This window comes from Cetorhinus maximus, chromosome 20, assembly GCF_964194155.1.
Source record: "Cetorhinus maximus chromosome 20, sCetMax3.hap1.1, whole genome shotgun sequence".
Lineage (NCBI taxonomy): Eukaryota > Metazoa > Chordata > Chondrichthyes > Lamniformes > Cetorhinidae > Cetorhinus > Cetorhinus maximus.
In genome coordinates this window covers 22,470,715-22,487,231 of record NC_135898.1, presented here as the reverse complement: position 1 = coordinate 22,487,231, position 16,517 = coordinate 22,470,715, and the positions used below count along the sequence as shown (strand labels likewise).

Genomic DNA, 16,517 nt, shown 5'->3' with positions numbered 1-16,517 from the left:
GACGCTGCGGGGCAGGAGGGAACCTTGGGAAAGATTGAAAGGATACAGGGGCAATTTGCATCTCAGTGTCTTTCAACCCCCCCACTCAAGACTGCTAATTATTGGATCCCAACAACAACCAATTTTGCCTCACTCTGTCACTGCTCCTGAAAAGCTCCCAAACTTCTTCCCAATTCAATCACCAGCCCTCCCTGGCCCATTATTGCACCCCTGCCAACAAACTCCAGCCCCTAGCTCATGATCCTCTAAAGGGTACAATTCTAAAGGGGGCGGTGGGAGCGTGCAGGAGCAGAGGGACCTGGGGCATATCTGCACAAATCATTGAAGGTGACAGGACAGTTGAGAAAGTTGCTAATGAGGCATACAGGACCATGGGCTTTATAAACAGAGGCATAGGGTACAAAAGCAAGGATGTTAAACCTGTATAAAACACTGATTCAACCTCATCTGGGGTTTTGTGTCCAGTTCTGGGTGCACACTTTAGGAAGGATGTGAAGGTATTAGAAAAGATTCACGAGAATAGCTCCAGGGATGATGGACTTCAGTTACGTGGATAGATTGGAGAAGCCCAGACTGTCCTCCTTGGAGAAGAGAAGGTTGAGAGGAAATTTGATGGATGTGTTCAAAATCCTGAGGGGTCTGGACAGAGTAGATAGGGAGAAACTGTTCCCATCGGTGTAAGGATCGAGAACCAGAGGGCACAGATTTAAAGTGATTGGTAAAAGAAGCAACATTATCATCAGCAAAGCAAACATCAGAATCAACGTTTAATCTCACACCCGACCATTATTCTGTTGGATTTACAAGAGGACGATGCCTTTAGTTAAGAGTCCCAGTGACTAGTCCGACACGCTCCTGGCTGGTCTCCCACATTTTACCCTCCGTAAACTTGAGCTCACCCAAAACTCTGCTGCCTGGGTCTTAACTCACACCAAGTCCTGTTCCCCTGTCACCCACTGTGCTCACTGACCTACACTGGCTCCCGGTCTGGCAACACCTCAATTTTAAAATTCTCATCCTCCCTTTCAAATCCCTCCACGGCCTCGCCCCTCTCTATCGCTGTAATCTCTTCCAGCCCCCTCCACCCTCCGAGATCTCTGCGCTCCGCTAATTCCGGCCTCTTGAGCATCCCCCGATTTGAATCTCTCCACCATTGGGGGCCGCGCCTTCAGCTGCCTGGGCCCCAAGCTCTGGGATTCCCTCCCTAAGCACAAGTTGGCAGGATCTAGAATGAAACTTTGGAGGCGAGAGGTCGGGGATTGCCTTGCGATTTGAGCCGACAAACTTATTGGTGTCCATTAAAATCCCTTTTGTCGTCGGTTTGTTGCAGTCAGATTAATCACACCAGGAAAATTAAAGCAAATGCGAAAATTGTGAACTGCCGGTGGCATCCTCTCCGAACTGTAACGGTTTGACCAAGATTGGCGGAGGAGTGACGGGGGGATAATTGGCATCACATCCCGCTATTCCATGTGTGTCAATAAATCCTGTGTATCCATGCTCTGGGACACGGGTTCAAATGCCATCATGGCAGCTGGTGGAATTTAAATTCAATTCATAAAAGCTGGAATTATAAAACTCGCCTCAGTAATGGTGACCATGAAACTATCATCGATTGTGGTAAAAAAAAACCCATCTGGTTCACTAATCCCCTTTAGGGAAGGAAACCTGCCGTCCTTACCCGGTCTGGCCTACATGTGACTCCAGGCCCACAGCCGAGCAAGCCACCCAGTTCAAGGGTAACTAGGGACGGGCAACAAATGCTGGCCTTGCCAGCGACACCCACATCCCATGAAAGGATAAAGAAAAGAAAATGCCAATACTGTGCATGAAAGAAAAGGCCAGAAAACATCAGAGTGACCACTGTACACATCTTATTTAATAATGAATACAAATGCATCTTGCTTAGAATTTCATCAGGACATTCATTTCAAAGTGGTTGAGCTCAGTTCGAGGGCACTAGTCTCAATAATGACATTTATTCTTTTTTTAAAAATCAGTATATTTACAAACTTTACACTTGGAGTGCATGTTAAAGACAAAGAAATCAAGTAATCGTGGAGATGCTTTAAACTGTATTCTGTAGGGGTTCCTGCCACAAGCGGTCTGATTTGGGCAAGGGGCCTCATGGTTCTACAAGGCTGAAGCCTGTTGGAGGCATTAGACTGACAGATCGCGGGGGGAGGGTGGCGGATGGAGGGAGCTCTGAATGTGGTTGCGGGGTCAACGGCCGATGGGAGCAAGATATACTGGGTTACCTGTTGCACCTGGAGGAAAGGCACTTTCCCTCTCCTCTCGGCCCACAAGCCCTGCTGTAAATTACCTCCTGGATTCCGCCACCCCCACTCCCGCCTCCTTTTAGCCTCTGGATTTCCCGAGAGCCAGAAAGCCCGGCTGCCTGTGGTAAATAAGTAGAATAACTTGTTAAAATGGAGGCATATGGCCTTATTATAATATTTAAATGACCCAGATTGGTCACCTGATCCTCGTCATGCCTCTGGTGACACCACAAGTGACAGAACTGGTTCAGTTCCCACTTTGGATATTTTTCTTTGCCTCCGACACGTCCCCCGCAAACCTGTTTTTTTTTGTTGGTGGGTGTGGGGCTAAGATTGAGCCTCATGTTTTATGTGCTTATAAACTGTCCATTTATAACCCGGCCTGGACCTTTGACACAGAGCACCCAGCCCACATTTCACAGTGAAATTTGTCAATTTGAACTCACTGCCCAAACGAACCGAGCCCAATTCTCTTCAAGAAATCTTGCAAGGCTTTGCCACTGCCCTGGAGCCTTGTTAGTTTGGGGAACTCAGTCCTGACAGGGCTGAGGGAGCAGTAAGGCTCCAGATCAAAGCGGCAGCCTCGCAAAATTATCGTCCCCCCCGTCCCACCCCCCCCACCCACCCCCATCCTACCCCCACCTCCCCACCCCGACCCACCTCTCCCCCTCCAGTTTACGACTTTGTAGCAGCAAATGAATATTCGTGAAATAGTGAACGAGTTGGTTTTGAATCTCAATCCGAGCCGATCTCAGTCAGGGCAACAACTTGGGGGAGCGCAGTACAATCTTTCTGACTATTTCTCAGCTGAGAAGGGCAGACATCAGCCAGGGTTTCTGCACGTTTGCCGTTCAGTGACCTGCGTGAATGTTGGTGTTGGATTAGCATAGATCGGGCTGAGTTTGGATACTGCTTGTTGGCCTGAAATCTTGACTCTTGGTCAAGACAAGTAGACAACTGGAGATAGATTTACGCTCCCACAAGGCCGTTTCAGGGAGAAAATGTGACTTTCTGTCCTGTATTTAAAATGCTACTCTGTCAAACAATTGCTTGACAGCATATAACTTGGACATAGCTGAAAAGGGAGATGTATTGCTAAAGCTTCCCATCTTACTCTCATTAGGACAAATGCAAGGATGCCAAATTTCAAACAGTCACAATTTATATGACAGGGGGAAAATGGTGCTGTAAAGGGGCAGCACTTGATGAACAATCCTGAGTGCGCTGACAGCGACACTAACAATTTAAGATAATCAGTCGAGCTCATAATGCAGCTCATTTATACCTGCTAGAAGTGACATACCTTCGTATGCAGGGACCCGTTCTCTGTAAACAAAAGGAATATGTTCAAGCCTTGCGCCTTTTTTGAATTACCCGGAGGCTTGAGGAGCCTATAGTCCCCTGATGCTTTCTCCACAGCAACACTTTGGCCAATCAGAGTTGACTCGCCAAACAATCAGCTCCTTTTCCCCCCTGTTGTACAAATTGTTGTAATTGGCTGAAATCTGGGACTTAAAAAAGGCCTTGAAAAAGAACATGATGGGACTCTGGCCGAGCCTGACCCAACAGGATGCTCGAATGCCACCACAGTACCTCGCCTTCCTAAAATAGGCGAGACATGATCCACCGAGATTGACCATTTGGGCTGAACTACGATTGGTTTTTGTGTGACGATTGGTCCAACGGGAACAGTGTTGAGGGCCCAAGCCTGTTTCAGGTCACCTTGGCAATAGGAGCACTGATTGGGCAGGGCTGGGATGGAGCTCAGAGGTTGCTGGGCCACCTTTTGAAACCTGGTTTGGGTTTGGGGTTGCTTTCTAACTTAACTGATAGTGTCAACCAGTGTAGAGCGGCAGAGTAAAACAGTTTTCACTCCCCCCCCACCCCTCACCAGGAAACTCACACCATGATTCAAGCCCCTGCATCAGTGCCAACCTGCATTCAGGTCTAAGAGAGCCAGCTGTATTTTGCAACAAGTATAGGGCCTATGCTTGTGTTGTAATGGAACTCAAAGCAAAAAAAGGGTTTAGTACCTTTGCAAATCATCAATAACTGGGCTAGAAACTCCAAACCACTCTCGTTACCCAACTCCAGCACAGGATTCCATGTTGGCGCTAGGGTTGGCATCAAGAGCTGGCAATTAAAACCAAAATGTTTTAGACGTGTAGCGAAGAAGGTTTTCTCTCCCGATTCACAAAGTTGGAAAAAGATACCTGGCTAATGAAAAGTAAATCTTAAGCACTCAGAGAGTCAGAGAGAGTATTGGGTGCCAAGAGGTAGCTCCTGATTTTGAAGGTGGACCAGAGTGAAAGCAGACTCCCCCAAGGAGTGTGGCTGAGGCCAGGGCTCTGGCAATGCATACTAGAACCAGATGGGCAGGACTCTGGTGCTATATGCTAGAATCCAATGCCACCAGAATCGATATGGTGTATTAGAAACAAACTCAATATAATTATCAATAATGAATTGACGATTGTAATAGTCTTACATTCAAGTGTTTAGAATCTTAAATTAACAAGTTAATTTCCCTCTTATTTTTGCATTTAATATACAATTTAAATTGTGTATTATTATAAACATTCCATATTAATCTGAAGAGAGAGTGTGCAGTATTGTCGGGCAATGGGTGGGGGAGGCATTGAACTGCCATCAAGGTAGCTTGGTGGGTTTTTACTGTACCTTCCAACTGATCCACTCCTTCTGTCTGTCACCCTCGCCCCTTGTGACCAATGGGTATTCCCCCCCCTCCCCCTCTTCTTGTGTCTCTCATTGTCCTGTGCCAGGGTCTCGTTTGGAAGTTGGAGTGCTGACCTCAGCCGATGCCCCAGGTTCATCCGACGCCAGGCGGGCAAAGCGATCGGGAGCAGCTCAGGCCAGCTGGGATGGTGGAGCGGAACGGGGTCCGGGATCTTGCTGTGCAGCTCACAAGCTGTGCTTTTGCCAAATCGTGGGGAGGGGAAAGAGCCCACTATAAACCCCAGTGCCTTGCTTGGAACTGGAAGCTGTACACTAAATGGAAAGTGCACCCAGCTGAACGCTACGAGCCAAGGGCAGCAGTCGGGCCTACATCCGTTTGTTCACGTCCAGCCAGGCCTGTGTTTGCGCCAGGATTCTCCACGTTTTCAAGGGGGTGGCGATGCCACTCGGAGACAAGGGGCCGCGAGTGTCCAACAGCCGGCCATGCCAGGCCAGGAGGAGTGAGCCTTTCAACGTACCCACTGCCGTCTGCGCCTGGGCGAGGGGCCCGCCCGTCGGCTGGGGGTGCCCTGCTGTTGCTGCTATTCGGCCCCGAGGGGATATCCGGGGGGAAAGATGGTCTGCGATCGCCTCGCTTTCGGAGGTGGGGCTGGAGGCCGGGGAGAGCTCTTATCAGGCAGACGAGGGGCAGCCTGAAAAACAGCACACACAAATTACCGATCCTGCTCCAGTTTCACACCGACCCAGCTTGTTAGGACTTATACCTGACAAACGTAATGGTGACAGCTATTCTTCTCTCTCTCTCCTTTTATCCCTTGCCTTCTCCCACTCCGCTCTTTTCTTCCTCTCTCTCGTTGTCCCTCCTCTCTTCCTTCTCTGGTCCCCTTCTGTTCCTGGCCACCACCATTTCTGTTTCCTACCCCTCCCTCCCTCTTCCCTCTCCGCGCTCTCCCTCCCCTCTTTCTCTATCGCTCGCCGTTTCACTCCTTCTCTCCCCCCTCCAGCCCTCTCTTTTCCCTTCTCTTACTCTTGCTTTGAACGTAGGAGCTGGAGTGGGCTATTCAGCCCATCAAGCCTGCTCCGCCATTCAGCGAGATCGCAGCTGATCATTTACCCCGAGGCCACTCTCCCGCACTATCTCCAAATCCCTTCAGGTGGGATAGTTCTCTCACAGTGCTCCCTTGTTGCTCAGTCTCTCTTTCTTTCTTTCTCTCTCTCTCCACCTTTCTCATCCTTATCTCTCCATCCTTCCCTTTTCCTTTCCCCCGCTCTTGTTTTCTCTCCTTTCCAGCATCTCTCTCCTTTTTCACCATCTCTTTTTTTCCTCTCTCTCTTTCTTGGCTCTTTTCTCCCAATCTCTCTACTCTCTCACTTCTTTCTGCTTTACCTCTCTGCCTCCTCCTCTCTCTCTCTCTCTTCCGGCCTTTCTTTCAATATTAACCAACATTCAACACCACTCTCTAATCCCATGTGCCACTCAATCCTGCCAGCCAGTTCACAGCGCAGTCGCCTGTCTTACCTCTGGCGTATCTCTCTGGCCCCCATTTTCATAGGGCTTGCTCTTGGGAGGTGTAGGCGGAGGAGTGTCACTCGAGTCCGGCGTAATTGCTGGGTTACTCTGCAGTGTGGGGTAACCTGTGAGAGAAAGGGAGGTTCCTTAAAGGTCCTCTGACTGCAAAAATGCTCAGTGACTCGTTCCTCCGGTTTGAACGATGAACCTATGCTTCCGCAGAGAGACTACATGGCCGGTCGAGATAGTAGTCGGCAGACTAATACTGCCCCTCCCCGACTTGAGAGTTGGGGTAATTGCCCTCTGGCACCAAGCCCCATCACGTGCAGTGCAAAGCAGAATTTTTGGCAATTGTTTGAACACAAGAAGTCGGAAATTTGGGGGTGAGACGGTGGTGTAGAGATCCACCAGACTAGTAATCCAGGCTAATGCTCTGGGGTGGGGAGCATGGATTCAAATCCCACCACAGCAACCGGTGGAATTTAAATTCAATTAATAAATCTGGAATTAGAAGCTAGACTCAGTAATGGTGACCATGACAACTACCATCGGTTGTTGTAAAAACCCATCTGGTTCACTAATGTCCTTTAGGGAAGGAAATCTGTTGTCCTTACCCGGTCTGGCCTACCCGTGACTCCAGACCCGCATCAATGCGGTTGACTCTTGACTGCCCCATGAAATGGCCGAGCAAGGTCAGTTCAAGGGCAATTAGGGATGGGCAACAAATGCTGGCCCTGCCAGCGACACCCACACCCCATGAAAGAAGTAACAAAAAGAAACCGAGGGAATCCATTTGCTGTTGAACATCAAGGGGCGATGGTTAGATTTGGTCTTGTTTGAGATGGTCATTGCCTGGCACCTGTGTGGCGTGGATGTTACTTGCCACTTGTCAGCCCAAGTCTGGATATTGTCCAGGTCTTGCTGCATTTATTGCTAAAGGAATAGAGTATAAAAATAGGGAAGTGTTGTTGCAACTGTACAAGGCATTGGTGAGACCGCACCTGGAGTACTGTGCACAGTTTTGGTCTCCTTACTTGAGGAAGGATGTAGTTGCACTGGAGGCGGTTCAGAGGAGGTTCACTAGATTGATTCCAGAGATGCGGGGCTTGTCTTATGAGGAGAGATTGAGCAGTTTAGACCTATACTTGCTAGGGCTTGGAAAGATGAGAGATCATCTAATTGAGGTATATAAGATGCTAAAGGGGATGTGAAGTGGATGTTTCCCCTTGTGGGGCATTCTAAATGAGAGACCATAATTTTAGGCTAAGGGGTGGTAGATTTAAATCAGAGATGAGGAGGAATTACTTTTCTCAAAGGGTTGTGAATCTGTGGAATTCACTACCTCAGAGTGCAGTGGATGCCGGGACGCTGAATAAATTTAAGGAGGGGATAGACAGATTTTTAATTAGTAACGGGTTCAAAGGTTATGGGGAGAGGGCAGGAAATTGGAGTTGAGGCCGAAATGAGATCAGCCATGATTGTATTAAATGGCGAGGCAGGCTCGAGGGGCTGAATTGCCTACTCCTGCTCCTAGTTCTTATGTTCTTCTGTTATTTGGACATGGGCTGCTTCAGTGTCTGAGGAGTTGCGAGTGGTGCTGAACATTGTGCAATCATCAGTGAACATCCCCACTTCTGACCGTATGATGGAAGGAAGGTCTGAAGGTTCTAAATAGGAAGAAGTGATAGTTAGATGTACTTTTGGAGAGGTGGGTGGAGGGGTGGGGCAAATCAATCGGGGACAACAAGAAAGGAATGAGTACGTTGGGAGTGTAAAGCTTTGGGGGATTTCCCTGCCTCGCCGAACTATTACATACTCAGCGTCCGTGCAGCAGTCACCGATGTGCTTTGCAATGATGCGTGTGTCAGCTGCGAGGGGTAGCTTTGCAACGAAGGGTGACGTTTTTCACCGAGCTGAAGACTCTTTGGCCGCTGCGGTCTTTGAGAAGCAATCTGGAAAATCAGAAAGAAAACACTTGTGGTGAATCACGCGCCACCCATTTTGCCAAAGGAGCCCACAATTATCTGCTGGGGAGCAGGCGAGCTCTCACAAAGCTGGGATTTCCAGGCAGCATTGGCAGGAGTAGTCACGAGGAAAACGTCACACTTCCAATCGCTGTCTGGCATCCTGGAAGTTGCTTTCTCCTTCCACCCAGACCTCACATGCAGGGAATCGGATTGCAGAGTCCCCCGGATGAGGGCGACTATTCCACATGGACTCGATGCGCTAAGTCCATGTGATTGGACAGTAGTTTTTTTTTGTTCACGGGATGTGGGCGTCGCTGGCTGGGCCAGCATTTATTGCCCATCCCTAATTGCCCCTGTTCAGAGGGCAGTTAAGAGTCAACCACATTGTGGGCCTGGAGTCACATGTAGGCCAGACCGGGTAAGGACAGCAGATTTCCTTCTCTAAAGGGGATTAGTGAAGCAGATGGGTTTTTACCACAATCAATTCATGACCATCATTAGACTTTCAATTCCAGATTTTTATTGAATTCAAACTCCACCATCTGCTGTGGTGGGATTCGAACCCAGGCTCCCAGAGCATTACTGTGGGTCTCTGGATTACTAGTCCAGCACCAATACCACTATTGCCTCTCCGTGGTTACGTTACTGGACTAGTAAATCCTGGATTGATGCTCTGGTGAAATGGGCTGAAGTCCCACCAGCACCAGCTGGTGGATTTAAATTTAATGAATTAATACGCCTGGAATAAAATTATTAATCGTATTAATAATGATTATGAAACTCCGGATTGTCATAAACCTATCTGGTTCACTAATCCCCTTTAGGGAAGGGAAATCTGCTGTCCTTACCCGGCCTGGCCTATAGGTGACTCCAGGCCCACAGCAATGTGGTGGGCCCTGATCTGGCCGGGCAAGCCTTTCAGTGGTATCGAAACCACTTACAGCAGAGCTAAATGAGGACCGAAAACTGGACGGGCCGCTGGGCCCAAGGCACAGGAACACCTTCCCCGACAGCACAGCGGGCTTACCAACATCGCACCAACTGCAGGGGTTCAGGGCGGCAGCTCACCATGACCTTCTCAAGGGGTAATTGTTCGCGTCTAAGCGTTCGGATGGGCAATAAATGCTGGCCCAGACAGTCTCCCAGGAACAGATTTTTTAAAAAATGTAGGTATGATCGCCCCGAAGGAAGGAAAGTGCAGCTTGAAAATTGGGAGGCCCAGCGAATACGTACTATTTCTGAAAAGTAGACTTTTTCAGACGAGAGGTCGATCTTCTGCTCTCTTTCAAAGATGACCTGAGATTTACTGAGGTTCTTCTCTTTGGCCTTTGACTTATTCACTTTGCCGTCGAACTCGTCCTTGTCCAGGGTATCGTCCAATCGAGAGAGCGGCAGTGGTCTGCGTTCAAGCAGCGGGTCTAAGACCGAACTGCAAAGAACGGAACAGGTCAGTGCATTCCTCAACAGGGGAAAGTGCCTGCCATTCATAATTGAAAGAAGAAACACTTGCAATGTAACGCGGCGCCTCCGGCAGTGCTGCACTCCCTCAGCGCTGCACTGGAGTGTCAGCCTGGATCTTTGTGCTCAGGCCCCACAGTGGCACTCGAACCCAGAACCTTATGCTACCAAATACCCTTAACTGAAAATTCTAGGCAACAAGGGAAATCCAGAAACAAGGAAAATGTAAGGGATAGGAACTGGAGGAGGCCATTCAGCCCCTTGAGCCTGCTCTGCTATTCAATCAGATCATGGCTGATCTTTGACCTCAACCCCACCTTCCTGCACCATCCCCTTATCCCTGAACTCCCTTAAAGTCTATCAATCCCTGTCTTGAATATAGTCGTAGAGTGATCATCCACAGCCCTCTGGGGTACAGAATTCCTAAGATTCACAACCCTCCGCGGCAAGATATTTCTCCTCAGCTCAGTCCCGAATAAGCCGACCCCTTATCCTGACGCTGTGCCCCCGCGTTCGAGATTCCCCAGCCAGGGGGGAAACAACTTCTCCGTGTCCCCCTTTCAAGTCCCTGAGGAGTTTGATATGTTTAAAGAGATCACCTCTCATTCTTCTAATCCCCAGGGATTTTGGGCCTAGTCCACTCAGTCCCTCCTTATAGGACAATCCCACCATCCCAGGAATCAGCCTGGTGAACTTTGGCTTCGATCTCTCTGGAGCAAGTATATCACTCCTTAGCTATGGAGGCCACACGAAGTGTGGACTCACCAAGGCCCTACATATAATAAACCCATGCTTATGCCTCAATCCCTTTGTACTAAAAAGTAATGGTTAGATGATGCTGAACTATAGGGGGAGAGATGCCTGAGGGAGGCTAGGAGTTTACCTTGAGATCTTGCGGTTAGATTAACAGTGGAACTTAATGACTGTGATGGGGGCCTCACCCACTGGTCGGAGAGCCCTGCATTGCTTCCCTCAGGGAAACCCCACACAATCCCCAGGTAATCAGGCACTTCCCTGGACAGCCTTGGGCCTGGCCATTCGACTATGGCCCCCCCCACCAATTGTGTGGAAATCCCAACCCAATTCCCTCCATCCTCCCCCCAACCCCCCAGAGATGTCGGCCAATCAGAGGCCGGCAGTTCTCCAGTACTGGCAATGCCGGGAGCAGTACAACACTCGGGCCTGCAGGAAGGACAGGGCAAGCACTCTGAGGGAGAGGTGAGTGTGGGTGGGAGGGGCTTGAGGGGAGGGGCTTGCTGGGGAGGTGGGGAAAGGCATGTTGGAAGCAAGGGAAGGCTTTTAACTGCACCCCTCCCTCCACCACCCCCCAAACCACACCACACCTCCTGATGCCAGGGCTCTTTATTGGGTATAGAGAGCCTGTGAATGAGAGACGCCCCCCCCCCCCCACCCCACCCCCGACCCGCCACCCACCCTGCCGTTAGGCTGCTGGAAAATCTGACCAGGGCTCCCTGATTGGCGAGCTCCCCTCGCCTGCCCCTCGGTTGGTTAGCAAGTCCTCCAAAGTTGGCGAGCCCCACCTAGTTGGCGAGCTCCTCCCGCCCGCCCCCTGGTTGAATAATCTACTCACCCATTGGAGGCCGGCCTAGAGGAAGCGCTGTCAGATGATGTGGAGGAGCTGGAAGCCGCTGATGAGGCCACGGATATGGTGGAGAGTCGCCAGAGCGTGGACGACATGATATAGGGCAGGACCATGGAGCCGGACCTGCTTCGCTTTCTGTCAGTAAGAGATGGCGCCTGGGAGATAGTCAAACAATCGCCAATTACTCAACCAGCCCGTGCTTGCAAAACCCAAAACATAACGTTTCCCTGTTAGATGTGATTCTGCGATTGGGCAACAATTGATGAACAATCTTGAGTGCGCTGATAACTACACTAACAACCAATTTAAGATAATCAGTCAAGCTCGTAATGTAGCTCATTTACACTTGCTACAAGTGACGTATATTCATATGAAGTGACCTGTTCTCTGCAAACAAATGGAATATATTCAAGTCCTGCGACTTTTTCAAATCAACCATGAGCCCGGGGTCCCTGTAGTTCACCATGGCAATGCCTCAGCAAATCAGAGTCAACGTGGCAACCAATCAGCTCCCTGTAAAGATTGCCAGCCATTGATTTTCACTATTTTGGGCTGACTAAAACAAACCCAGCCTTCAGGATTAATGCCTCTTCAGAGAAAGCACGGTTCTGTAATGCCTCATGAACTCGTTCCCAAACAGCAGGGTTTGGTTGGTACAGGGCCCCATCCGGGGTCACCACAGCAGCTGCTTCTTTCCATGGCAGTGCCACCTGCTTTGAGGGTTGGCCTTGAGGGCGCGAGGTCCCAGGTGGGCCTGTTGTGGGAGAGAGCACAGGTTGGCACTTGTTTGCCCTGGGGAAGGCTGGCAGCAGCTCGATGGGTTAGTGGGCAACCCTTCAGCCAAGTGAACGCTGACGGGGCTGGTGCTTTCTCAGTTCGACAGCCGTGCCAGCTTTGGGTGGCACACTTGCGGGGCCACAAGCCGTACACCGATCCTAGCAAAGCCACCACGATAACCTACCAAGGTGATCACGCCGTAGAGCTTTTCGACCTTCTCCTTCAGCTCCTTGAAGCAGGAAGCGATCCGGGCGTGAAGCGGTTTCAGCTCCTCCGTGGATTTCTCTCCGTGAATCCGTATCCCTTCGGTCAACAGCGGGATCTGGGAAAAGAGGGGGCACAAAGACATAGGGGTTGGAGGGATCCGCGTACACGGGTTACGGTTCAGTGGGAACTTCTGTGGCAAAGCAAATAAAGCCCGGGATAGATGAAGCAGCGGGCACCAACCATGGGACATGAGCAAGCTGGTGGCAAATGCCAGTGGGCAACAGTTGGCATTTGAGATTATGCCCATGATTTCCCAAATGTAAAAGGGCTTGAAGAAAGGGCACAGGCCATTATCTCAACCAAGGCTGCTCCCCTGTCCATGCATCAGGCCCCCCAAATCCACTTTCCCCCTTGTAACTCTTCACTTCCGTCTCATGGAGTTTATTCCCCCTCAAGCGCCCATCCAATTCCTTTTTGAAATCATTCATCGTCTCCGCTTCTGCCACCTTTGTCAGGCCTCTGTGACCTGAAGCATTTTATTAGTGAACCATTCGCCTTATTCAAGTCTGCCAGTTTGTATCATCTTATGGAAAGATCAGGGACACTGGGGAGAGCTGACCCTGCCCTTCATCGAAATAGTGTCAAGGAATCTATCATGGACACATGAGAAGCCCTCAGGAATAAAGAAGTTGTGCTACAGCTGTACAGGGTTTTGGTGAGACCACATCTGGAACACTGTGTGCAGTTTTTGTCTCTATATTTAAGGAAGGATGTAGTTGCATTGGAGGTGGTACAGCGAAAGTTCACTAAATTGGTCCCTGGGATGAGGGGGTTGTCCTATGATGGGGGGCTGAGTAAATTGGGTTTATATTCTCTGGAGTTTAGAAGAATGAGAGGTGATCTGATTGAGACATACAGGATTCTGAAGGGGTTTGACAGGGTAGATACTGAGAGATTGTTTCCACTGGCTGGGGAATCTAGAACAGTCTCAGGATAAGGGGTCGATCGTTTAGGACTGAGTTGAGGAGAAATTTCTTCACTCAGAGGGTTGTGAATCTTTGGAATTCTCTACTCCAGAGGGTTGTGGATCCTCCATCGTTGGAAACATTTGAGGCTGGGATAGACAGGTTTTTGGTCTCTCAGGGAATCAAAGGATATGGGGAGCGGGCGGGTATGTGGAGTTGAGGCAGAAGGTCAGCCAGGATCGGATTGAACGGAGGAGCATGTTCGAGGGGCTGAATGGTCTGCTCCTGCTCCTATTTCTTGTGCCTAATGTCTCATCAGTTAACACTCTGGATTTCGTGGCTCCAACAGCACCGAGCACGAACACATGTGGAAAGAGCATCTCAATGTTTCATTTATAAGGGGTGAGACGAGAAGAGGAATTGAAGGAAGTTGAGGGAGACTGAAAGCACAAGGAGACAGGGCAATTCTAAAGATCCATCAAGAGGCATTTAGAAGACTGCTTGGATGGCCTCGTCTGATCATGTGACAATAGTCTTTGCTGGTGGTGGCTGAGTGTTGTTAGGCCTGTATGTGCTCTGTCCATCCAAATGCAGTTTAAATGATATCCAGCTAGAAACAAAGAGTAGCTTGGTGGTAATAACACTGGGCTAGTAATCCAAAGGTCTGAGCTAATATACCATGGCATGAGTTCAAAGCTCACCATGGCAGAACTCAATCACTTAATAAATCCGCAATAAAAATATTATTCTCATTAATTGTGATCAGGAAACTAATAGATTTTTATAAAAACCCATTTGGTTCACTAATGTCCCTTTAGGGAGGGAAACCTGCCGTCCTTACCCGGTCTGGCCTACATGCGACTCCAGGCCCACAGTGTTGTGGTTGACTCTTATATGGCCTCAGTTCTAAGTGGCTCAGCACTTGAGGGTAATTAGGGATGGGCAATAAATGCTGGCCTTGCCAGTGAAACTCATACCAAGAATGATCAATTAAAAAAAAGAGCACAGGAGGGGATGATAGGAAACAGCTAATGATGCAAAACTGTTTCCTGCTCTCTGTCAAGAGGCAATGGTTTGAGAGGTAGACCGGTACTCCTGAATGCCCGGGGAGGGGGGATTAGCAGCCTACCTGCAAGGCGATGAGCTGTTTTAAGGTGTCTATTTTTTCCTGGTCTTCAGGGTGTTCTTGTAAGTACCTCGGATTGAAGAATGCCTGAAAAATGAAGAACAGAAAGAAAGACGTTTCAAAAAGACGGGGAGGGACTTTGTGCGAACTGACCATAAGCTTGGTCAGCTCAGCAGCAACGCAACATGGAAGCAGCGAACAATGTTTCCTTTGACTGCGAGCGTAGCATGCACTGTGAGGGAGACTGGAAGATCATCGGCGAGGAGCAAATAATTCCACTGTTTACTTGCTCAGGAAGGGAATGCAGTCTTTACCTGTTATATACTTGTGAGCATTGCCAAAAAGAGAGACATGTTGCTGATGCTTTGGGTCTTTCACTCATCAGGACAAACGCAAGAATGCCAAATTTCAAACTACCGCAACAATTTATACGATAGGAAGAAAGCGTGCTGGTTGGTTGGCACTTGACTCTGGGCAAGACGTTGCCATGGAGAAAGCAATGGGAAACTACAAGCTCCCCAAGCTCCCAGGTAATTCTAAAAAAGCGCAAGTCTTGAAAATATTCCTTTTGTTTGCAGAGAGTGGGCCCCTATGTAAGAATGTATGGCGCTTCTAGCAAGCACTAAGTGAGCCACGTTACGAGCTCAACTGATTATCTTAAACTGGTTATTAGTGTAGCTATTAGCGCACTCAGGATTGTTCATCAATTGCTGCCCAATCGCATCTAACAGTAGATGCTTGGGGTTTTGCGAGCGCAAAGTCAGCCTGTGGACTTTGAGGTATTCTCTCAGTATTGTCCAGATCTCCCATTCATTCAGCTTACCTTCTCGTAATTCACAAAGCCGCCCATCACCCCTGCGTCGACTATTCCGGAGAGGAGCATGGAGAGAGGATGAGCGGGGAGTGACCGGTCCCAGGCATACTGCTGCACCATGTTGCTTATCTTTTCGTTTGTCCTCTCCATGGTTTCAATGGCATTTTCCAGTGGGCTGATCTCCTCCTGGGGTGAAAGAGAGAGGAAACGCGTAATCCGGGTGGCTTTCCACACCATCTTCCATCTGCCTCCCTCCAGCAATGGTGAGGCCCAGCTATGAGGCCACAGCATCTCCTGTAACTCGCTAAGCCGTCGCTCCTCATGTGTCCGTCAGCTAGATGCTTCACAATGAGGTGGGGGGGTTCCCAATCCTGGCCTCTCACACATCACCAAGCAAGGGGGAGGGGTCACTCTACAGCAAATGGGAATGGGAATTCTGCCAGATTTCCTCTCCCTCCGAGCTAGGAATTTTTGTGGAAAATCCCTGGTAAGTTTGATGAAACGTGGGATTACCTGTGACCAGAAACTGAACTGCACCAGTCATATAAATACTGTGGCTACAAGAGCAGGTCAGAGGCTGGGAATCCTGTGGCGAGTAACTCACCTCCTGACTCCCCAAAGCCTGTCCACCATCTACAAGGCACAAGTCAGGAGTGTGATGGAATACTCCCCACTTGCCTGGATGAGTGCAGCTCCCACAACACTCGAGAAGCTTGACACCATCCAGGACAAAGCAGCCCGCTTGATCGACACCCCATCCACCACTTTAAACATTCACTCCCTCCACCACCGATGCTCAGTAACAGCAGTGTGTACCATCTTCAAGATGCACTGCAGAAACTCACCAAGGCTCCTTCAACAGCACCTTCCAAACCTGTGACCTCGGCCACCTAGAAGGACAAGGGTAGCAGATACATGGGAACACCACCACCTGCAAATTCCTCTCTAAGTCACTCAACATCCTGACTTGGAAATATATCGCCGTTCCTTCACTGTGGCTGGGTCAAAATCCTGAAACTCCGTCCCTAACAGCACTGTGGGTGTACCTACACCACATGGGCTGCAGCGGTTCAAGAAGGCAGCTCACCACTGCCTTCAAAGGGGCAATTAGAGA

At 49.5% G+C, this 16,517-nt stretch overlaps 1 protein-coding gene across 4 annotated transcripts in view; it reads right to left on the bottom strand.

Moving 5' to 3' along the window:
* Window positions 1–1,857: 1,857 nt before the first annotated feature.
* dock5 (dedicator of cytokinesis 5) overlaps window positions 1,858–16,517 on the bottom strand; it is a 106,354-nt gene continuing 91,694 nt past the window's right edge. For all 4 annotated transcript variants that reach the window (XM_078565739.1, XM_078565741.1, XM_078565740.1 and 1 more), the window contains 8 exons: window positions 15,413–15,589; window positions 14,593–14,676; window positions 12,476–12,613; window positions 11,503–11,669; window positions 9,687–9,882; window positions 8,303–8,438; window positions 6,496–6,611; window positions 1,858–5,668 (listed from right to left, as the gene is read on the bottom strand). In XM_078565739.1, coding sequence (XP_078421865.1) covers window positions 5,558–5,668; window positions 6,496–6,611; window positions 8,303–8,438; window positions 9,687–9,882; window positions 11,503–11,669; window positions 12,476–12,613; window positions 14,593–14,676; window positions 15,413–15,589 — 1,125 coding nt within the window. In that variant the 3' untranslated portion in view covers window positions 1,858–5,557. The remainder of the gene's footprint in view (window positions 5,669–6,495; window positions 6,612–8,302; window positions 8,439–9,686; window positions 9,883–11,502; window positions 11,670–12,475; window positions 12,614–14,592; window positions 14,677–15,412; window positions 15,590–16,517) is intronic.